The following is a 22,707-nucleotide window of genomic DNA, read 5'->3' on the forward strand; positions in this document are numbered from 1 at the left end:
TATGCTCAGTAGTGCCACTTTTTTTTTTTTTTTATTAATATTATTTTTTTAATTAATAAATATATTTAATTAGGTCATGTTTCAGAATTAAGGTGATATTTTTCTCATGTTGTTCTGTCTCTTTTTTAATTTATAAAAAATATTTCATAGTTGTGGGCTCTCTCTCTTTCCCTCAAATAATGTAATGAAAAATAGTAGGTTGTAGGATTTGTGCTATTAAAATTTTATCTTTAAATTTAAAATTGGGTCAATTTTATTTTTTTCAATAAAGTCTCTAATTTCACAAAAATTTATCTATATAAATAGCACAATAAAATTTTCAAGTTGAGTTTTAAACTAACGATAAAAAATTTAATTCATAAAATATTACAAGTTAAAATTATTTAGAATAGTCTAAAAAATTTTAACAATTTTAGATTGGCCATGCTGTAACGTGGCTCCGCCATTGTGATTAGATATTCTTGCTATGTGAGGATTTCTCTTTTTAGGGAAAAGAGAAAGAGAAAGAGAAAGGGAAAGAGAAAAGGAGAGAGAAAGCCCGTGAGAATTTGTTGTTACGGTAAGGGTTCCGGATTTATTGATCGTCGTCGATGGTATTTTAGTTTTGATGGTTATATTTTACTTGTTTCTATGCAGTTTGGTTTGCTTTCTCTTGCCGAACCCTATTTTATTTTTGTTTTTTCTTCAGTTGCCACCGTTCTTCTGTTGATCTTTCCTTATGCGATGCCTTTCTTTATTGTTTGTGATTCTATTGTTTGTTTTGCAGGTCTCCAGTATTTCGCTTCAAGGGTTTCATTTTAGACGTAACTGTTGAGGAACTCTCCAATCTTGCTTTCTGGGGAGCAGGGGAGGATCTCCTTGCACTGAGTAATGTCTGTAATTTGGGACTGTACCGCTACTTTCGATTACTACCGCTCCCATAGACTATTGTTCGGCCCATAGCCCTGCCGCGTCGTCTCCATGAGTGTAGTGTTTCGGTCTACATGGGTTTGTTTGCCTTAAGTCTCCTTTGCTTTGCTTCTCTGTGCGTGTTTGTTTGAGTTTGTTTGCATGCTTGTGTGGTTGCTTCATTGCATTGGCCCTGTTTGTTGCCATCGGTGTTTTACTCTCCAGTCTCCACGACTCCAGCAGTAGTTTGGTGCTCGAGTTATTGCCAGTGCCGGTGCAGATCAGTATTAAAATCGGTGCTTCTGTTTAGTTTATTGGGTTTGATTTTATTTTTATTTGAGCATTTGGCAAACTCCTTAGTATAACCTCTTACTTATCATGCCTTCTGAGCCTTTAAAAATGCAGATACTTCTGAGAGTCAAAAAAAATTTTTTTTTCTTCTAATGCAAAATAAATCTGAAGAATAACAAGAAATATTAGAAGTTCCACTCCGATTGTTAATTAATATTGAAACAACACATTAATTAATTCATGAACAAAATTTTGCAATAAATAGTCCCACAAACCACCACGGGGGGTTTGTGCAGCTACAGATTTCAGCCCAAAAGATCCTCTAAGCTGGAAATTGTTAAGAACGAAATTTTGATGGAGGCACTGAATCAAAACAATGAAGAAGACATCTAATCGCTCAATCCAATTAAATGTTTTAATATTTTAACTTTTATGGAACCTAAATTACTACTGAACAGGCCTTCTAGTTTCGTGCCTGGAGGATTCTGGTTTTTATGGCAGCTCTGTGAAGAGGCGTCTCTGACTTCTTCTTCTTCCTGGCAGGGTGAATTTTGCTTCAAGATTTAATTTGCAATAAAAAGCTCATGGGATGGAATCAATAGTAGTTGCTGTTGGGCAACCGATTTAGTTCCTGGGCTGGGAGGTGACTAGCTGTGGCCTGTGGCTGGTGGATAGATGGGCTACCAGCTTAAATTATTACATTGGCCTTTACATGCTAAGCCCTGTCGGAGATAATTCTTGCTGAAGAATGTGTCCCACTTCAAGTAACTTTTACCAGTGCATTTCCTTTAAGGTGATTGGAAAGTACTTGGAAGTTGAATTCCTAGAAAATTCCAAGAAGGTAATAGCTATGATCAAGGAGTCTATATATAAGGGTATGCAAGTTGACAAGAAGCAAACAAAGCAAAGGGCATTTTCCTGAAGCTCAAGGAAATGGATCCAAGGCTTTCACACGCCGTTCAGAACAACGATGAAGTTGCTTTTGAAACATTAGTTAAAGAGGACAAAAGAATGCTCCAACAACGATCAGCAAGATCCTCGAACACGGCATTACACCGAGCTTCAAGAATAGGCCACATAGAAATAGCCAGAGCAATTGTAGAGCTGTGCCCTGATTTGGTTTCAGCAGAGAATGCTCTTGGGGATACTCCTTTGCATGAAGCCTGTCGCGGAGGAAATGCTGATGTTGTGATGTTGCTGTTAGAGACCATACCAGGTGTGGCCACGATTCTTAACTCTATGAAGGAGAGTCCATTTTCTATAGCTTGTAGCAGGGGGAAGCTTGATGTAGTTAAGCTCCTTCTCAATGAAAGCTGGTTAATGGATATCGAAGAAGCTAGATTCCCTTCAAATGCTCTGCACGAATCAGTATCAAGAAAAAACCCAAGTAAGTTCTTTTCTGTTTTGGGAATACTAGTACCTTTCAATTATATCTCATCAAAATAAAATCAAATTAAACCGAGTTGATTGTGCAGGTATTGTGAAGGCGATATTGGAAGCGAGGCCAAATTTCGCTTGGAAACGAGATAAGGAGGGTTGTTTGCCTCTGCATCGCGCTTGTGAAAACAGCGATTTGGAGATTACAAGAACTATTCTTGATTACGCCCCCAAAAGCTGTTTTTTGCTTAACGACAAAGGGTATGCGCCATTGCATTTGGCGGCGATGATTGGTGAAGCTTCCATGCTTCATGAATTTATTTCAAGAGTTCCAGAATCTTGCAATTTATTCACAAAAGAGGGCGACTCTGTATTTCACCTTGCTGTTAAATCCGGCAACTTCGCTGCCTTCATTAGCATGGAGAATATTTTCAAAAACTCCTTCCACCTCCGCTTGCCGGACAACCACGGCAATACAGTTTTGCATATTGCTGTCTCTACAGCCTGCTACGACGTAAGAATCTCTCCCCATAATGCATACCCGCATGTTTTCCCTTATTTAGAGGCTTTATTACTGGTGATTTTCAGATTGCAGAATATTTGATCAACGAACAAATATTGGAGCTGAACGCCGCAAATCACTCAGGACTCACAGCGTTGGACATACTTGAACAGGCAGGGGACAGCGATGCAAGGAAGAGAGTTCTTACAGCCTTGTTAATTGAAGCCGGAGGTAAACGGAGCAATCAACTGTTAATTGGTTTCGCTTCTGCATCAATTAGAGAAGGAACTGGCGACAATAACAACCACCAAGTAGATCATTCATTGCCTATTGCTCAGAAAAATAAGATGAAGAAATCTAACAATGCGCAAAAGCCCATGCCGCAGAAATTAGATAGAGAGACTAGTTCACACCTGAAACATATGCAGATTGAGGCACTACAAAATGCCAGGAACACCATTATAGTAGTAGCAGTTTTGATTGCAACAGTAAGTTATTCAGCTGGGATAAGTCCTCCAGGTGGTGTTTACCAGGATGGACCATTGAAAGGGAAATCAATGGCAAGCAAAACGGCAGCTTTCAAGGTATTTGAAATAAGCAACACTATTGCATTATGCACATCTCTTTCAGTGGTGTTTATATTGGTGAGGATCATCCCATTTCGAAGAAAGCCATTGATGAGAATGCTGAAGATGGCTGATAGAGTGATGTGGGTAGCAGTGTCGTTTGTGGTAACGAGTTATCTAGCAGGAACATGGGTGATTATGCCGCATAGTCAAGGCACAGAATGGTTAATCTCTGTGTTGGTAATCGCACTCAGCGGTGGCACTCTGGGAATAACCTTAACTGTTATAGGTGTGATTCTGGCTAATCAATGGCAGAGGAAAAATCAATGGAGAAAGTCAAGGAGTATGAATAAGGATCTAGGAAGCGCAGCTTCAGCCATTGAACCCAATTACAGACCCGGGTTCCACTCATTCTAATCATTGTCAACTTTTCAAAAATGAATACTGAATAGTTTGGGAGAAGAAAAAAAGAATGTGTAAGGAATTTTGACTCTATTTTAGTGATGGAGGGAGTGAATCGCTTTTAGTAATGTTTAATTAAATACTACGACTGTTAGTGTAGCCAGATATATCTCTTTGTTAAATATGGATTTTGGAAAACCTGTAATGAGGGAAAAAAATTGCTATTTAAGGAAAGGGTGGGTTTAGTGTTAGGCTTGTGGGAGTGGATCATAGCAATCCAATATTCCTTTTTAGTGATTTCCTATGTAAATAATAGTAGCAAAAATAAATTTTTATTGGTTTAATCCTCCAGCTGATATATTCTTGATTTAGACTTGGAAACTTTCCGCAATCAATTTAAATATTTCATGCATAAAGCCATATGATAACCAAATATTTTTAAAGCAAGTTTTTTTTTTTCAAATGAAAATTTATATTTGTCAAATTATGTAATTAATTATTATAAAATAAAAAATGTGAAAATACTTATAATTTAATTAAGGAAAAAGACCTATTTTTCTCCTTAAAATTTTTTTGAATAGTTATAAATAAATCTTTTTTCAAGTGTATATTTTAGGGTCCAAATAAGCTGATCAAGTATAAGAATATAACAAATAAATCAAAACTAACAATAATGAATAATGCTGTAAAAAAACTTAGTATAATTAATAAGTAAAATATTATTTTATATTTTAAATAAATAAAAAATATTTAAAAATCTCCTAACCCTTCCAAATAACATCTCCTAACTCCAAGAAGGATTTGCTTGGTAGAAAATTGAACATAGAAATAAAATTATACAGGAAAACGGTGATATTATTGTAATACATAATACAATAGATCAATAAAAAATAAATAATTATAACTTATATTATTATTTATTTTCTATTAACTTATCGGCGTTCTGTAGTCTGCTTCTGTAGTAGCCGTTCTGATTGTCACAGTTACTTTTACTGCTGGTTTGAGTCCACCTGGGGGCGTCTATCAGGACGGAAAACTAAAAGGCCAGTCAACAGTTGGTAGAAATTTGGCTTTTAAGATCTTCGCAATAAGTAACACCATTGCATTGTTCACATCACTTTGCCTTGTAATTGCTAATGGTGATCGCTCACAAAGTCATGTGGGTGGCTGTGTCTTTCATGACAACAGCTTTTGTTGCAGCCACATGGGTGATCTTGCCAAATGATTACAAAACAAGATGGATGCTTGAGACTGTATTGGCAATTGCTGCAGGGAGCATGGCGACTGTGTTTGTCTATCTGGTGGTTAAATTAGCTAGGCACTGGTTGAGGAAGCTGAATTGGAAGAAACAGAGAGGCAAGAAGAGCAGGGATTGTTGATGCCAACAACGAATTAGTGGTACAACTTCCTAAAACCTTGAGTACAGAACAAATCCAGTCTAACGAAGAGCCATCCAGCGTTCTGTCAGACTCACCCAACTCTGATGTTGAAAGTGCGCAGAGCGATGGGTCTTATATATACTAATGCTGATGTCTGCTTGTTCCTGATCTGCTCAATAATTTCAGAAATAAAATTTTTAATTTTTTTTTCCTGGTCTTCGATGAATTTTTCAGGAAAGTTTAATAAACTGTAAACAAAATGTACTATGCTGACAGGGTACGATTTATAAAAAACCGTACTAAAAAACTGATATTATGTATATATACTTTAATATTTTTAGTGATTTTATGATTTATTATATGATTTTTTCATCAAAATTATATGATTTTATTTAAAAAATTTTAATATTAATTTTATAAATTAAAATAAAATATAGTATAGAAAAACTATACAGTTAATTATTAAAGATTTTTAATTGATATAATATACATACGTATAATCTTCTTAATTATTAATAAAATCTATAGTAATTGAATATAAATTAATAATCAGTATATATACACACATATATTATTTTAGTCATCAATGCATTAAATTATTTTATAGTTTGTAATAATATGAGTGAATCACATTTCAATTATATAATATATTGTTACACATGTATCTTTTAATTTAAAATTATATAAATAATAATTATATATAAAATCATATAATATTTTTACTTAACACTATCTATAATATAGTTTGATGATAATAATAATAATGTTAATTTCTTATTTTCTATCAACAAAAATGTTAATTATTTTCTAATTTAAAATAAATATAAAAATATTATAATTTTATGTGAAAACTTAATTTTAAAGAAAACTTAATTTTAATTAAATGAAAAAGGTTCTTAACTGCAGACACCAAGAAATCAGCAGGCTCATTCTTCGAATGTTCCTGCTCAAAAGACTCAAGTTCAGGGTCTTCAGTGCAGAGATGATATAAAAGCTTCTCATGCTTCTTCGAATGTTCCTCTGAAGACTTCTACTTCACCGACCAATAGAAAGAAGAGAATCATTGGAGTGGAACAAAACATCGAGGGCCCCAATAGAAAGAAGAGAATCATTGGAGTGGAGCAAAACATCGAGGGCCCCAATAGAAAGAAGAGAATCATTGGATTTTCTTTCCTACCTACTAAGTGAAAGAATTCGTGATTAATTTCCAAGATGTCAATTAAATGAGAGAGGCTCTTCGGTGCAAATACATCGAAATCAGCAGCCTCATTCTTCGAAATTTCCTGCTCAGGACTTCATTGTTCGGGGTTGACTGTTGAGAACAGAATCAGCACAGAGGAAAGCACGTTGATTTCTCCTTGTACACGACCATCACTGCTTTATTTATAATCTCTCTTTCATCTGTGACCATTGCGAAATAGGTCTTCTGCCATCATTTCTTAAGGTCTTCCATAAGGAAACCAAGCTTAGCTTTAAAAGAAATGGCAGAAAACATGGAAACCAAGCTTTCATATGCAATTTCCAAAAATGAGAGGGTTGCTTTGAAAAGTTCAGTTCAAGAGCATAAATCACACCTGGCTTCAAGAATGGGACACACTGAACTGGCCAGGAAGATTATTGAATGTCCTGACTTGGCTGTAGCTGAGAAAGAAAGGATCGAGCCAAAAAAGTTAATGTTAAAAGAAAACGAAAGTAAGTTGCATATATATTTCATTTTAGTGTTTTTTTTTCTCTAACATAACATTCACGGGATTAGATGGTTCAAAGTCTCAAAATCAATAGGTTTTATAAAGCAGGATTGTTGTTGTGTTAAATTCTGAACTCACATCCCTTACTTATTCTGTAATGAGGTTAACCAAATAATTTTCAAGTTCAACTATAGCTCCACCAAAAACTCACCTCAGTGGAACTGCCTGTGCAGTTATTGTGAGGGAATTACTCGAAGGCTGGCCACAATTTGCTTGGAAGGTCGACAAGGATGGTTGTGTACCATTGCATTATGCTTCTGAAAGAGGTCTCTTGGAGATTACAAGATTGCTTCTAAAGGTGGATCCAAGGTGTGCTAACAAGTTTAATAAGAATGGTTACACGCCATTGCACTTCGCAGCCATGAACGGTGAGGTTCCTATCCTCCTTGAATTTATGACATGGGCTCAAAAATCCTTCATGCTGCTTACCAAAAAGGCAGAGACAGCAATGCATCTTGCTGCTAAATTTGGTAAATGCAATGCTTTTGTCAGCATGGCAGAAACTTTAAGCAGCACCCATCTTTTCAACTTACCCGATCAATATGGCAACACAGTCTTACATGTAGCTGTCTCTGCAAGCTGCTATCAAGTAAGGATATAAACAAATGTCTGATACATATTTTTTTCTCAAGTAGCAAAATGGAAAAAAGAGAAAAGGTTTCTATTGCTTGTAAGCCATTTTAATCTGATTAATCCTTTCCTTCAACTATGTTCTAGTTAGCAGAATACATACTCGGTAAGATCGCTGTTGATGTTAAGCACAGAAACCGTCAAGGACATACAGCACTCGACCTTCTAAACCACGCAAGAGTCACTAATGGAACCAATCATATTAGAGTTATGTTGTTGAAATATGGCTGTCCAGAGAGTCCAGATAGCTCTAAAATATCACAATTTTCGTCTGAGGTTTCGACTTCGACTTCCCAGAATATTTCGCTTCGATTCAGAGATGCATCTGAGCAAAAAAGGAACAAACAGCATATGGCCAATGAGCAAAAAAGGAACAAACAGCATATGGCCAATGAGCAAAAAAGGAACAACCAGCATATGGCCAATGAGCAAAAAAGGAACAACCAGCATATGGCCAATGATGAAACCACCACTGAAACCGATGATTTCTCTCAATCTGAAGAAATCCATTATGATAATAAATATAAACAAGGGTCCTCATCAGCAAGAAGAGAATTGCATCATCAACACAAGCATCCAAGCAAGAGACACAATCGGCGCAATAAACAATACGATACGCATAAGGAAGCACTGCAAAATGCTCGAAACACAATCATACTAGTAGCGATTTTGATTGCCACAGTTACTTTTACTGTTGGTTTGAATCCACCTGGGGGCGTCTATCAGGACGGAAAACTAAAAGGCCAGTCAACAGTTGGTAGAAATTTGGCTTTTAAGATCTTCGCAATAAGTAACACCATTGCATTGTTCACATCACTTTGCCTTGTAATTGTTCTAGTGAGCATCATCCCCTTTGAGAGAAGGAAATTAATGAAGCTAATGGTGATCGCTCACAAAGTCATGTGCGTGGCTGTGTCTTTCATGACAACAGCTTTTGTTGCAGCCACATGGGTGATCTTGCCAAATGATTACAAAACAAGATGGATGCTTGAGACTGTATTGGCTATTGCTGCAGGGAGCATGGCGACTGTGTTTGTCTATCTGGTGGTTAAGTTAGCTAGGCACTGGTTGAGGAAGCTGAAATATAAGAAACAGAGACGCAATAAAAGCAGGATTGTTGCCGTCAACAGGGAATTAAAATCACAACCTTCTAAAACCTTAATGACAAAACAAATCCAGCCTGATACAGGTCAATTTCACGATCTATCAGACTCATCCAACTCTGATGTTGAAAGTGCAAAATCCTTGGGCTATCATACCTACTAATGGTGAACTCTGCTTGTTCCTGATCTGCCAATATTTCCAGAAAGAAATTTTCATTTTTTTCCCTGTTCTTTCCGTCAATTTTCAAGGAAGTTTAATAAACTGTCAACAAAATGTACCATGCTGACAAGCTCAAAACATATTTTTGGATGTACATTTCCAAATTTCAGAAGCAGTCACTTTCAAAACATAATGCACGTAAAACACAAAATCATGTTACTTCAATTACTAGCTTTAAAAACATTGGAAACGGACACACTCATCCTTGAATGTGAAAATCAATAATGTTCAAAAGCTAAAAAATTACTCAAAGAACAAATTTTTCAGACAAACATTCCAACAGCTACCTGGAACAGACACGGATTGACAAAGAATAATGCAAATAACAAAAACAAACCCAAATTAAAAGTGTTTTAAGATGACCGTGGTAAAGCTACTAATGTGGCTAGAAGAACCACTAAGACTGAAACAAGTCTCACAAAGACTGCTGCTCCTGAACTTGTCTGTGATGATGGTGCCAGCTGAAAAGAATAAGGTGGAGTTGCAATCGGTGGTGGAGAATATGATCTTTGGTGGTGCAGACCCATCACTTCCACAATCAAACGTTGGCCATTTTTGCAGTGATTGGGGGCTCCGCTAATAAAGTAGAAAGGTCCTGGCCTGTCAAGATTCAAAATGCTCCTCCCATTGTTGAAGACAACAATAGATTTGCTGGCGTTGCAGTGGTAGTAACCCCATTTATCCACTTCAATAACTGAGTCATTTTTGTACTCAAATACTGCAAGCAAAAGAAATCTGTAATGTCACACTGCAAGAACAAGACAACCCAAGAGATGTTCATGTGTTATAGAGCACTTGTTTGCCTGTAACACAGATTCAACTACAAAAATTTCCTTTTTTCAGAGACGAGATCTGTTTCGAAATTGAAAATCATATCCATCTGCTAAAAGAAATCTTACTGCGCAACAACTGCAAGGATTTTGCATAATCTCAATTCACAAAAGTTTTAACATTGTAAAAGATTATTAGAATGAAGCATCTAATATACTCATTGTTATTAAAGTTAGACAGGGGAAACAAATTGTAACAAACTCACAGAGAGAATCTCCAACTTGAAATCTGTTCCTTTCAGCCCATTGGTTGTACATTGCAGTGTTGTTGTCTTCAGGCTCTTGCCACCCCAACCCATCACCAACTTTGAACACCCTTGCTGAATCAACCAAACCATTCATGGACGCTAGAAATACTAGAGAACAAGAGCAAAAGAGACCCACAAGAGATGCCATGTTAGAGATCTTCATTTTTCTCTCTTTGAAAGATTGCTGGTCAGAGAATATGAAAACAAACGTTGGTGCAATTGACGTAATATGGAATGTGATTTATCATGGGAAGAGAACTATATAGTTAAGAGAGTTAGTGGGAAGTTTTTATTAAGAAACAACGTGGTAGGATTTGGCGGTTAGTAGTCGCTATGGCTTATGGATCGTTAGAGAAGGGACGTGCCTTTTAAATGGTAGTGGCTAGATAGTGTCGAGAAAGAAATGGGATCCGACTTTCACATGGACACTAATTAACAAGTGGACAGCCCAGTTAGAATTTGGCATGAAAGGCTTGATTGGAAAAGCTTTGATCTCGAAAGAAATAAACATCATAGTAACATTGGCCCATTTTCAGATATTTACACGTCATTTGTCTAATGAGAATAGATGGAGGCAATTCTATTAAACTTCTTTCGAAAAAAAAAATGTATATTAAACTTCAAAAGCATCCATTAATGGTCTGACCCGATTTCGTGTTCCGTTGTAGCGAAATAAATAATAAATCAAAGAAGCGAATTTAAATTAAAATGATTAAATGATTAAGTATTAAAATTATAAAAACTAGGCACGATTTCAAAAAGTGGCTTGTTTACTAAGCTCACCTATCCTTTTAATTTGATTTATGGGTGGATGGTAAAAGTTTAGTAGATAAATATATCTCCTTTAATATTGGTGATGAAGAAGATATAGACCGTGGAGGGTATCTATAGATGAAACCATTGAATTAGTTTGAGAGGAAATAAAGAAGTATAGAATTAATAAAGAATCGAAAGGTACAATTAAATAGGCTCTTACATTCACCGGAACTTACTCAATTGCAAGCCAGCCTTTGAAGGGAGTTGATAACCCTTCGTAGGAAAGTAACATGGTGGAAGCTAATTTAGGGTAGAAACAATATTCTTAACCACAATTTCAATGGTTTTTGGAGTGTGATAAATGACGTTAACGGCAGTTTTTGTCACAAAAGGAGAATGTTGAGCTCTTGCTTATATTTTAATTGCTCCTTTTCGACAAGAATTTGTGAAATGCCATTGTATAAAAATACGCTATTCAAATACGAAAATTATATTGAAAAAGGGAAGTAAACTAATTTTTTAAAAGAATTATAGGGAAATTGTTGCTTGCGTCAGTGTGAAAAATGACTTTTTAATTACTTTATACATTATTTGGATTGAAAGAAATAATATTATTTTTTTAACTAATATTTATAGGATCATTTAAAATATTATTGCTTTGATCAAACTAAAATTAATGCGTACTGAGATATGGATCATTGACCGAAAAGAATAATTATAATTTTAGTATTTTTATTGTTTGAATTTGTGTGGTGGATTGTCATATTAGTTATTGATGGGTAGATATATTTGTGCGCAAAGATTATAATTTATGTTGATGTAATTTTGATTTTTTGATTTGTGGTTCCGATAAATTGGCTAATATATCTTAGAGGATGTTGCTTTTGAAGGTTGATTGGCACATGGAAAAAAAAAGCTACTTATTAGCTAGATTTATCACTAAAGATACTGGTTGGGATAATTTTTTTAATTTTTGGGGCGTTTGGCTTGAATATGTTGTTGCTATACGTGTCTTTCCAACAGTTAATTGGGAGAAAGAATGATGCTTGCAGTATTGTTATATTTATTTTTGATTTTAGTCTTTTTGTATAAGAATTTCTTGAGATATGCGTGATTTTGTATAGTCTTTACTGTATATTGACTTTGACTTTTGTAATAAAATTCTATTGACCAAAAGAATTTTTAAACATTAAATGGTTAAAAATTATTGAAGGTATAAAATAAACTGTTGTAAAGAATGAAATTTAAAAAATTAAATTATTATAACATAATAGTGAATTTTAATAAGATAATAATATAAAACTTTATGAATTAATTTATTGTTCATTAAAATGACAAGATTAAATTATAAATTTTATTAAATTTCAATTACTATATTATAAATTATCTTAAGAATATAAAATATGACATTTTCATTTAAATATCGGTCAGTTAAAAATATTTTTAAAAAATACCAATTTTTTATTTAATTGGTCAGTAATTTTACAGAATTTATTTGAATTTTTTTCTCAAATTGTTAGTGAATCTAAGACTTTCGGCAATCTCGTCATAATCACTGAAATCGAACATGGTATCATAATTAGATAATGCCCCATCTTTGATCTTTACTATTCATGGCAACTTAAACATGTTAAACTACAAAACTTTCCATAAAGAAAGTTGATCGCTGGAACTAATTAGAGCATACGTATATTTCCTACAAGTGGTAGTTGCTGATAGCCTCTATAAGCACAAACATCCAGTATCCAAGCCAAAAGAAGTTCAATACTTTGACTTGGAGAGCCACATAACCTCATGAACCGCCAATGCAGCAAGCAAGAAGCAGCTGAAGAAAGTGAAGGCTATAGAGACAGCAACATGGTCACAGAAGTAATGTAAAGACTTGCAGAAATTTGGTAATGGCGTATGTTGAATTCCTGTGCGGTTCAGGTTTGTGACCCCTGATGCTGCAGCCCCAGCACTCATTGTTGCGTATGCAAACACCTGCAAATTTGAAGATTAATCAGACCTTTACAGATTACTAATTGTGCTTAAGTTGAAACTCAATCAATAAACTATTCAGAAGAGTTAAGTGCGTGGTGGATATGGACTTCTTGCGAAGATGCCCAAGTTAAACACAAGACAAACAAACAGAATTCTGGTCGGATGAAGTTAGTTATGGATAAAGGGAATGTCAGGGTATGCTACAAAATTCTGAACCAAGTAAAATAGTTTCTCTGCCTAAAAAGTAAAATGTGATGGTTCTTTTGACCAAAAAACATTAAGAATGTGAAAGTTCTGATGTCTTAAACCGCTTCATCGTTAACAGTTTGAGAAAAATAGACAATCTATTGATACCAGATGTGCAAAACAGTGAAAGGAATTCTTATATATAATTTCACCAAGATGATGAGGCTTATACAGCAGGGTATGTTGCAAGTAATGAGGCTTGACCTAACAATATAATAATGAGACTTTCATCATGAGAAATGCAATGATCCAACTATCCAAGTATCCCTTAGTTTTTTAGAAAAATTATTATTTAGTCTTTATAATATAGATAAACTCACTAATTAGTATCTCGATTTTTAAAAATATATTAAAATATACATGAGGTTTTAAAAAGCCTATTAATTAGTCACTCTGTCAATTTAGCCGCTGGATGTTACAGAAAAGTTTAAAATGCCCTTAACATGGAGGAACATTTTTACAAAAACTTTTCATACGACAATGACTAAATAGTAAAATATTTAATAGTCAAAATTAACAAAAGGACTAATTTATAGATTTTTTTAATATTTCAGAGATATTTTAATATATTTTTCAAAACCGACGGACTAACTAATGAGTTTTCTCATATCATAGAAATTAAATAGTAAATTTTTCTAGTTTTTTTCACAAGAACCAGAGAAACTGCAACTTGCATCAGTTTACAACCCTGTTTGCTACATGTGATTAGAAAAAACGAATAAATAGAAAAAGAACTGAGGACACAATAACATTGGCTTTTAGCTGCTCAGTACATGAAGATAATTTTCACATGATCAACACAAATCTACTGGGTAACCTTAACCATAAAATAGTTGTGTTTTTATGAAATCTTCCTTCTTTAAGCTCAAAAGCATCTAAAAGGCATCAATTTCAAATTTTTCGGCTTATTATTGTTTCCTAGTCCACTCGTATTTCCTGCCGTTAACCTGTATAGTGCATTGAGTGATGATGAGTACTTCCTTCTGACTGATTTGGCTTTGTTCCATAATATTAATTTGCTAGATTCAGTTAGCACAGCCAAGGCACATACTACTCTTCCGATGGAAGGAAAGAGAATTAAATAAAGTGAAGCACATCATCATAACATTACCCCACATATGAAAGGTGTTAATCTAGTAATCAATGAGAAACAAATAGCAAAATACAGTACCTGATCTCCTGCAAAAATAAGCCACGCATGACTTCTTGATGGAATCAGGGGAGATTTTCTAAGCAACCTTGACAAGCTAATGAGGAGTTGTAGCGAGGAGTGTGCAACTACAGCTGCTGAAACTCCAACTAAATACCTGCTCACCACCCAATAACAGAATCAACAACAACTGATCATACAATGATACAAAAGTGCCTTTTAATTATTCAAGATTAGATTATTCCCTATTGCTTGAATCCTCCCCTTTTACAATCATCTAAAAATAGTGCAAAATTTTGCTTTAAGAAATCCATAGGTAGCTCATCCTCTCAATAGAACCTTCGTTATAATGCCAAACCATTTCAGGAGTTCAGTGAAAATGCACTCAGCCATTAATGCCACTCATTCAATACCAATGACCTTTGAAAATTCCGTGTCAAAAAGTCCCAAATTGCATATACTCAAGACCCCAAAAATAACATGGTAACTAAAAACAAGAAAAGCTCACGAGTTTTATTCTGTTCATTCAAATGCCGTGAATCTGGAAGGTAGCTAAAAATTTGTTTTTACTCAGAAGCAACAAAACTGATGGCACTTTCGTCAATGCAGAGTCTAACAGAATCAGTAGTTCCCGCATAACACGACAAACAAATGAGGATGAGGACGGGACCAGGCTTTTGTCGATCAATTTGGGTCAATCCCAGAGATTCAAATCTCAAATTACGGGCATTGCAGTCAATTAAAATTGTGATGGACTGTTTGGTTGCCAAGAAGATGTTGGGAAAGCAAAGAAAAGAAAGCAAAAATCTTTTACTTGTTTGCAGTATCAGAAACCATGAAAAAGAAAACCCAAAAAGGATAAAAGGGAAAGAGGGAAACCTATGTTTGATGGGAATACTGCAATCTCCGAATTCTCATTTTCTACTGATTTCTCCTCACTCTCTCAGCAACCAAACGGTTAAAACGTCAGGATCAACAACAAAAATAGCCTGAGCAATAAACCAAGTCACAACATTTTGGCAATTATTTAGACCCAAGAAAGTTAAGTACTTACTCAAATGAGTGAGATAAGGACCACTTAGAGTAAACACGAAGCATGAACCCGTAGATGGAGATAGAGCTGGACTGATGGGCAGTGACCATAAACGACAGAGCTGCCACAGATGTCACCATGCACAACAGCCTAAGTGCCACGTGCAGGACTTCAGCTTTCCGGCCAAAAGGCCTCGGCGTACCCATCAGCGGCCCACTCATGGTGCCACTGTTCTCAGTCGCTGCCACCTTGGAGTCCGGTAGCTGCACAGCCACCTCCAGTGGCGGCACTTTTTGGCCATTAATCATCATCACAGCTTTTTCTTGATTAACCAATTAGAGATGTCTTAATCCTTGAGGAGTGGTGATTTCGCAGCGCAGAGAGGACTTTATAGAGAAGGTGGAGATGACTCCGACGAGGACTTGAGGGCTGGAGTTCTCTCCTCTGTTGCTTGCTTCCTTGACCTCCTTTTTGTACCGTAAAAAAATTCTAACCTTCACCAGATTTTGATTCTCTGCGACTGCGCACATTTTTATCGTGCACTCGAATTTGATTTTTATTTTTATTTTTTTTATTAATATTTCTATTTTTCTTAAATTAGGCATATACACAATATTTTTATATACAAATAAATATAATCTGTTTTCTATTAACATTAAATTGAGAAAATCAATTTCAAAGTATATAAGTTCACAATATTAAAATGCTTAAACTTAAAATTGATTTTTTCCACTTAAATATTAAACTAAATTTAAAAGTAAAATAAAAAAATTTCTTCTTCTAAATTAATTAATTATTTTGTTCAATTTAAATTATAAGGTTGGGACACGCGCAGGAAGTTGGTAAACCACACCCGTGACTGAATAGCGCACAATCGATGTATGCATGGAACTCACACGCTACCCAAGAACATCAAACCATACATTTTAATAAAATTATTTTATTTTTTTATACCAAAATTAAACTTATATTAAAAATGATCAATCATTACAAAGTACCAAGGTGATAATAAATTTTAATTTTGAACTAAAGCCTGTTTGGTGCCACTGTATTCATTTCGAGATTTTAAAGTGGATTCTGATTTTTTATACTTTATTTTAAATAGAACTTTAAATACTGCATGCATAATAAAAAAATATTATTATTATTTCGTAGAGCCAAATCTCTCATTGGGCCTAGTAGGGTTTTTATTTTTATTTTTTTCTCCTGGTAGTGATTGGCTATGCTAGCTAGATTGGTTTTTTTTAATTAAATTATTAGATTTACAAAAATTGTTGTTATTTTTATTTTATAGTCTTAACATATATAACACATTAAAAAGAAGGCTTTTCATTATGAGTTTTCGACTTATTTTGATAATGATTCAATTCCAATCTCAGTTTTGTCCGAAACAAAAACAAAGAGTAAATATCGCTTGCTTAGCGTCACTATTTATTCATCACATATAAAAGACAACAAAATAGTTCACTTGTTAAATTTAAGAAAATTTTATTATTTAATAAAAAAAAATATTAATTCATTTTTTAACTTTAAAAAATATATTAAAATATTTATAAAAATTTTTTAAAAATTTACTAACATTAATTTTAATTAATTAATTAATTTTTTATATTAAAGATTTACTATAAAATTGGCGTACAAAATACTCACCACAACAAAGAGAAATGTGATTAATAATAATTTTTTTAATAATTGTTTAATACTTTTCATTCTATTGAATAAAAAATATTTATTATATTTCTCTCTTCAATTAATCACTAATTATTATATTTTTCAATTAATAAAAAGAAGGATATTGAATAATTACCTAAAAAATTTATTAGCATTTCTCGCATGGCAAATATTGTCACAACTCAAGGGGCATGCATGATGAACATGTGTAGTGTTTGAATGGTGAATCGGAATTGGAGTTGTGACTTCCCACTTGGTGTTGGAAAAATCCTCAACACCTTTTTTTTAGACATTGGAAATCTGAGTTCTTACCTCGCATGTGCTTCTGGATTCCTCAATTTTTGGATGGTTATTGGGTTATTTATTGAGCTATCTGCGCCTCTTTCCACCTTGAGAATTGAAGTTTGGTTGTCTTATTTTACCCATAGCAAAGAGCCAAAGAGGATCATTAATATACTTATGCCAAAACTGATCAATGGAACAAATTTAGGAGTAGGGGTGGCAACTGTTTTAAGTTTCACAACAATTATTTGAGAATTAGTCCTTGCTTTCTTCAAAGAACAGAATTCCAGCCCGCTTAGCTTAATTTAGCTTACAGAACACCCCCCCCCCCCCCTCGTTCTTCCTCTCTCTTGGGTGGAGATGATCATTGTCAACTTTTAAACATCTATCAGACCAATCTTTTACAATTATAAAATATAACAACTCTCAAATGGAGAATATATTGAATCAAGCTAAAGAGGGAAAAGGAAAACTCTCAACCTCATAATTGAATTGCCAAAGCCGTTATGTATCTCAATGTAGAAGAATTGGAGGAGGCTATGTGTAAGCAAAATATCAACCTAAACGCCAAACATCACATCAAAGACTTTGGACACTAGAGACTTGGCTGGGGAAGCAATGGCACCTCCTGATTGCTGGGCGTTGCCACTTCCATTTTGAAGATAGTAGGGGCGAGAAGCAGTTCTTACTGTCTTCAAATCTGCGCTTCTAGAAGATGGTGTTGGGGGTAAAGTCATGAATCCCTGATTGTTGAGCTTTTCATTCAATGCCTGACGTTGCATGGGATCTACTAACTTCACTCCTACTATTAGCACCCCATTTATTTGCATCCCGTTCTTACTCAGAGCCTTCTGAGCATCAGATCGATTCTAGATCAACAAAAATGAGAGACAAGTTAATATAACTTGCTAAATATATCATCAAGTGACTCCCAACTATGTCACATCTAATATCATTGGCTAAAATTAATAAGTTGAGAAAGACACGGCCTTTATTGTTGCAAACACTAATGAAAATAGATGGATGACATTGTCCAATAGAGCATGAGCACAAAGGAGGAGCAGGGAAAACAAAGGAAAGAAAGAAGACAGAAGCAGTAGCAGCTCATTCCTATAGCCTCAGTTGAATTCTTCCTAACCATAATAAATTCAATAACAGTAAGCACATTTTATAAACACTGAAAAATAGCATTATCAAAAAAACCATTCTCATAATTTGGAATTCAAAGAACCCTGAGCACAGAAGTCCTATTACCAATTCAAGCCACCTATTGGACTAAGAAATGAATGCAGAAATCAACCATTATCTATCACATACTTACATGGGTCTAATGCCACAGTTCAAACCCATTTGCAAAGGATGCATGTTCAGATAACATTGATAGCCATGATAATTAGGCAAAATCAGGCATTATTGGGTAAAATTGCAAAAAATGGGCACACAATAAGATAAATAAAATGCAAAGGCACTTCAATGTTTTACATAAATTCCATGGAACAGTTCAATGCCCTAGATCAAACAAAACTAATTGCATGAACGTGGCATTGTCATTTTGTTTAACCTCCTGATTTCTCAGTTACCCAATGTTCCCCGTGTATTACCTAAATCATAAATCTTGAAGCCTGTGGATGTGTTTCTGATAGTTAAAATGCCAGAAGAGTTGCAACAAGGATCCAATGAGCAAAATACCAAACTTAAATCAACAGAAAAGAACATGGACTCTCAACCTCAATTTACAAAATATAGCAAATAAGTAGAACCTGATAAAGAATGTGCATCCAATTAGCATCCCTTGGACCAGGAACATGTTTCAAGATCACACCACATTTCTCAAACTCCCGCAAAACTAGATTAGTATCACCAGGAGAGAACCTAGAGACAAATAGTAGGATCAGCAGTGTAGAATACAAGGGAAAATGTCAAAGAAGAAAGAAAGAACATTCCATTGACATAACCACCAAAATTAATGCTTGGTGGGGCTTGAATACTGACTATGAGCTTTACCAATGATATTTTCAGGATCAAACAATACTATAGGGTTACAAAATCACATTCTTCAAGAGAAAAAGACTCGTCCATTTAACAGAAAGCTTAAACACATCTTCGGGTAAATGCTGGAGCTCAATATTGCAGAAATAATATACACAAAACACCATATCAATCCAAACGAAATTTCATAAAACCATATTATGTCATGCAGTCCTGCACACTTTTCACCCCAAAAAAGAGTTCTTTGCCTCAAGCATACCTAGCATCTCAACTGATGTTGATATATATTGGTGCGACATCTAGAAGAAATAGTAGGACCATGATACAGATTTTAAATTGGTCGCTATCACGTTTACATCTAATTGCTTCACAAAATATATTCCCCATCAGATGAATTACTATATGAGGAAGAAGCACACTTCATCAACCAGGTTCTAGGCATTAGTCATTTCTAAAGCATGTTTGCCTTAAAGTGTGTATCCTCTAGTGCACAGTGCATTGGATGACTTTACGAGAAAGAATAGATGTAAAGAAAGTTCAAGAAATAATTGTAAGAAGAATAGACCTATCAAAAGGGGGAAAGCATATTAAGCTAGAGCCCAAGTATTGTCAAACGCCATTTCCAAAAAATAACCATAAGTCACTTTTCAATTCCATTACAGAAACTATGAGAATAGCATAATTGTAAAATACAAAATGATACAACTGCAAAGAAAATGATACTAGGTTGATATCATTTACAATTTTGTAAAATCCATAAACTCCAGGTATTGAACCAAAGATTGAGATTTAATACCAATAGTTGAATAAAGCAGACATCACAGTCAAAAACCATGCAGGGAGATTGGTTAACAAAAAGTGAAGATATCATAGATAAGAAGACAGAGTGCTGAAAGATGATGAGAAACAAGAACATGAAACCAGAGACAAAGCATACCCATAAACAGTAACCCATTCCTCCTCATCTAGATTCCCTGCAGGCAAGCAGTTCCTCTGCATCTCTGGCCTTGCAACTTCCCTTGGAGGAGGCAGTGTGATTAAGGCACCAGGTTGGACCACACCCTCAACCGGTGAACCTTTCCCCTTATCTTCTTGATCACTGCTACTAGCCTTAGTTGGTGACCACCATGCTGAACTTGCTGAACCCTGTTGGTTATGGTGACCACTCATCAATGCAAACGATGTGCTAGCCTCAGATTTGCCTTTCCCTGGAGTCATCGAGTCCCTCCCAGAACTCTGGAATGGAGTTCTTGGGACTGATTTGATTTCTGGGGAAAGAGGGTAATCAGGAATTCCAGACTCAGGAGAGAAATCTGAACGGTCCTCCAAGGTATACATGGGAGGGGGTGGAAGATCTGAACCACCAAAATTCTCACGCCATAAAGCAGATACTGCAGCTGCCTGACCTGGTGTTGAGAATTTCCCTTTGTGGGTAGACACAGGGGAAGCCAAATCTTGGAAAAACAATGACCGACTCCCAGAGGATTTGGGAGTTCTATGCGCCGTAGTACTCATTTGGTAATGTCTTCTATGCACCAGCAAGCAACAAAATTATTAGCCTTAGAAGATAAACTGAAAAAAAAAATGAGAAACATATGGCTGATAGCTTCACTGAAAGCAGGCAACACAAAAATCAAAACCAAGTGAAGAAATAAACACATAAAGCATCTCTTAATACCACAAACTTAAAATAATTTCACAAAATTCGAACATAATTAAGTAATTTAAGTCTACAGAGTCAAGTTGAGCAAAGAAAGATGAACTATTGACACCAACAAAATGAAAACGCCAAAAAAATTCGAAACTCTATCTGAAGAAGAAAAATTAAGAGAGAAGAGACGAATATACAACGAAAAAATATATTCTCTCCTCTTGCTGCAGCATAGGGAAAACGAATACCTAATCTTCTTCTAATTTCTCGACATTTTCTCAGAAAGCAAACAGAGATTCCGACATAGTATTCATTTAAATGAAGATAGAGAGAGTACCTGTGAATTGTGATTTGGGTTTTTACGGTTTTCCTTCCCAGTCCTCAAAGCCGTAGATGGGAGTAGTCCGCTAAAATGGAGCCGAAAAACGAAAATTTGAAACCCTAACTAAACCTCAATCTAATGTGATTCAAAATTTTCAGTTTAAATAGTTGTTGACCGAACTGACCTTACTTACCTTCCTTCTTCCGTCCGGCTCTCCCTCTCGCTCGCCTGATTACTACAAGGGTAATTTTGTCTATCTAAGATCAATTGTTTATGTTTCACATTTGGAAAGTTGTACATAAATTCTGTAAAGTAAAATAGAGTAATTGAAAGTAAAATGTTTTTTTTTTTTTTTTAAATACCAACATTGTTAAATTTTTTTTTTTTCAAGGGCAAGGCTTTCATGTTGGATAAGCGTTGAATTCAACTTTTAATTAGAATTCAATTAATATTTGATATTTTGATATTCAAAAAATAAAATTTACAGTTGTTGTGTAAATTTGATTTTAGAGAAAAAAATATTTTTCTCATTTTATTCATTTTCCTTTTATTTTCTAGTACCGTTTAACCACCTCTCTACTATCCACATGTCTCTGTCACTCACTCAGATTCATACGTACGGATATGTCAGAATCTCTTTTTACGCTAGATAGCTATTTAATTCTCTCGACGTATATGCGGACAGGGCTGCGAGATAACTGGGTCTGCTCCCCTTTTTCTTGTTATGTCACCAGACTAAACTTTTTTCAAATAGATCCATACGTGTGGCATGTTCGACCTACCTTTTATATTCGGATTGGAGCATACTGCGTGAAGCTGGTTTGCTTTCCAAAGATCTAGTGAATTTTGGATTTGCGTTCTTCTTTAAAATTTGGCCTTACTCTATATATAAGAAATCTAACAGTGATCAATATAATAATAATATATATAATATCTAATAAATATTTTTTATAAATATAATGTTACATTTATTAAAGTTCATTAGATAATCTCATTTACTATTAATAAATATTAAATTTATATTATCAAAATTAATATTTTTTTAAAAATGCTAATATATTAATAATAAATTATATTAATACATTAACTTATCTAATTTACTTTTTGATGACCGCTGGATTCCTTCACCCCGGGCCAGGGGCTTGACCACAGCCCAAGACCCATGACGTAGAGGCCCACACACCTGATATACATAACAAGTCTGGCTCATCCAACCCTCAAGGCCGGGCTCGACCCATCTTCTTCACTCAAGCTGGCCCGGCCCACACGAAGCAGGCCCTCTCCACTCAGGCTTAGCATCCGGACCAACTCTCGGCCCAGCCCAGGATCCAAAAAAATATTCACCAGACAGCCTGGCAGATCCGCTCGAACGTACGCACGAGGAGAATCAAAGGCCGTTACGCATGGAGCAGGCGGCTGATACCCTAGTACCTCCGAATC

At 35.0% G+C, this 22,707-nt stretch overlaps 5 protein-coding genes across 8 annotated transcripts; 2 read left to right on the forward strand and 3 right to left on the reverse strand.

Annotated features, from left to right (window-relative positions):
* The first annotated feature begins 418 nt into the window (after positions 1-418).
* On the forward strand, positions 419-4,376 carry LOC110612688 (ankyrin repeat-containing protein ITN1). 2 transcript variants are annotated; one of them, XM_043955956.1, is made up of 5 exons: positions 419-559; positions 767-987; positions 1,723-2,566; positions 2,655-3,070; positions 3,145-4,376. In XM_043955956.1, exons 3-5 carry the CDS (start codon positions 2,113-2,115, stop codon positions 4,039-4,041), a joined length of 1,767 nt encoding a protein of 588 aa, XP_043811891.1. In that variant the 5' UTR covers positions 419-559; positions 767-987; positions 1,723-2,112; the 3' UTR covers positions 4,042-4,376. The 2 variants fall into 2 exon arrangements, with proteins under 2 accessions (XP_043811891.1, XP_043811890.1); XM_043955955.1 differs by having other exon boundaries at positions 436-593.
* A 2,334-nt stretch (positions 4,377-6,710) lies between these two features.
* Positions 6,711-9,271, forward strand: LOC122723528 (ankyrin repeat-containing protein At2g01680-like). Its single transcript, XM_043955954.1, has 3 exons — positions 6,711-7,097; positions 7,327-7,742; positions 7,871-9,271. Exons 1-3 carry the CDS (start codon positions 6,887-6,889, stop codon positions 9,047-9,049), a joined length of 1,806 nt encoding a protein of 601 aa, XP_043811889.1. The 5' UTR covers positions 6,711-6,886; the 3' UTR covers positions 9,050-9,271.
* A 98-nt stretch (positions 9,272-9,369) lies between these two features.
* LOC110613511 (mavicyanin) lies at positions 9,370-10,332 on the reverse strand. Its single transcript, XM_043955638.1, has 3 exons — positions 10,143-10,332; positions 9,502-9,824; positions 9,370-9,393 (listed from the first exon to the last, which is right to left on the reverse strand). Exons 1-3 carry the CDS (start codon positions 10,330-10,332, stop codon positions 9,370-9,372), a joined length of 537 nt encoding a protein of 178 aa, XP_043811573.1.
* A 2,159-nt stretch (positions 10,333-12,491) lies between these two features.
* On the reverse strand, positions 12,492-15,821 carry LOC110613123 (CASP-like protein 3A1). The gene is made up of 3 exons (XM_021754084.2): positions 15,374-15,821; positions 14,341-14,476; positions 12,492-12,923 (listed from the first exon to the last, which is right to left on the reverse strand). The coding sequence occupies exons 1-3, from the start codon at positions 15,661-15,663 to the stop codon at positions 12,702-12,704; spliced, it is 648 nt and encodes a 215-aa protein (XP_021609776.1). The 5' UTR covers positions 15,664-15,821; the 3' UTR covers positions 12,492-12,701.
* Positions 15,822-17,766: 1,945 nt separating this feature from the next.
* On the reverse strand, positions 17,767-21,418 carry LOC110612841 (nuclear pore complex protein NUP35). 3 transcript variants are annotated; one of them, XM_021753661.2, is made up of 4 exons: positions 21,283-21,418; positions 20,232-20,822; positions 19,066-19,177; positions 17,767-18,174 (listed from the first exon to the last, which is right to left on the reverse strand). In XM_021753661.2, the coding sequence occupies exons 2-4, from the start codon at positions 20,807-20,809 to the stop codon at positions 17,866-17,868; spliced, it is 999 nt and encodes a 332-aa protein (XP_021609353.1). In that variant the 5' UTR covers positions 20,810-20,822; positions 21,283-21,418; the 3' UTR covers positions 17,767-17,865. The 3 variants fall into 3 exon arrangements, with proteins under 3 accessions (XP_021609353.1, XP_021609354.1, XP_043811503.1); XM_021753662.2 differs by having other exon boundaries at positions 20,232-20,819; positions 21,283-21,411; XM_043955568.1 differs by lacking the exon at positions 21,283-21,418 and adding an exon at positions 21,194-21,249.
* Between the last annotated feature and the right edge of the window lie 1,289 nt (positions 21,419-22,707).

The sequence above is a fragment of the Manihot esculenta genome, chromosome 4 (genome assembly GCF_001659605.2).
Source record: "Manihot esculenta cultivar AM560-2 chromosome 4, M.esculenta_v8, whole genome shotgun sequence".
NCBI classification, from domain to species: domain Eukaryota; kingdom Viridiplantae; phylum Streptophyta; class Magnoliopsida; order Malpighiales; family Euphorbiaceae; genus Manihot; species Manihot esculenta.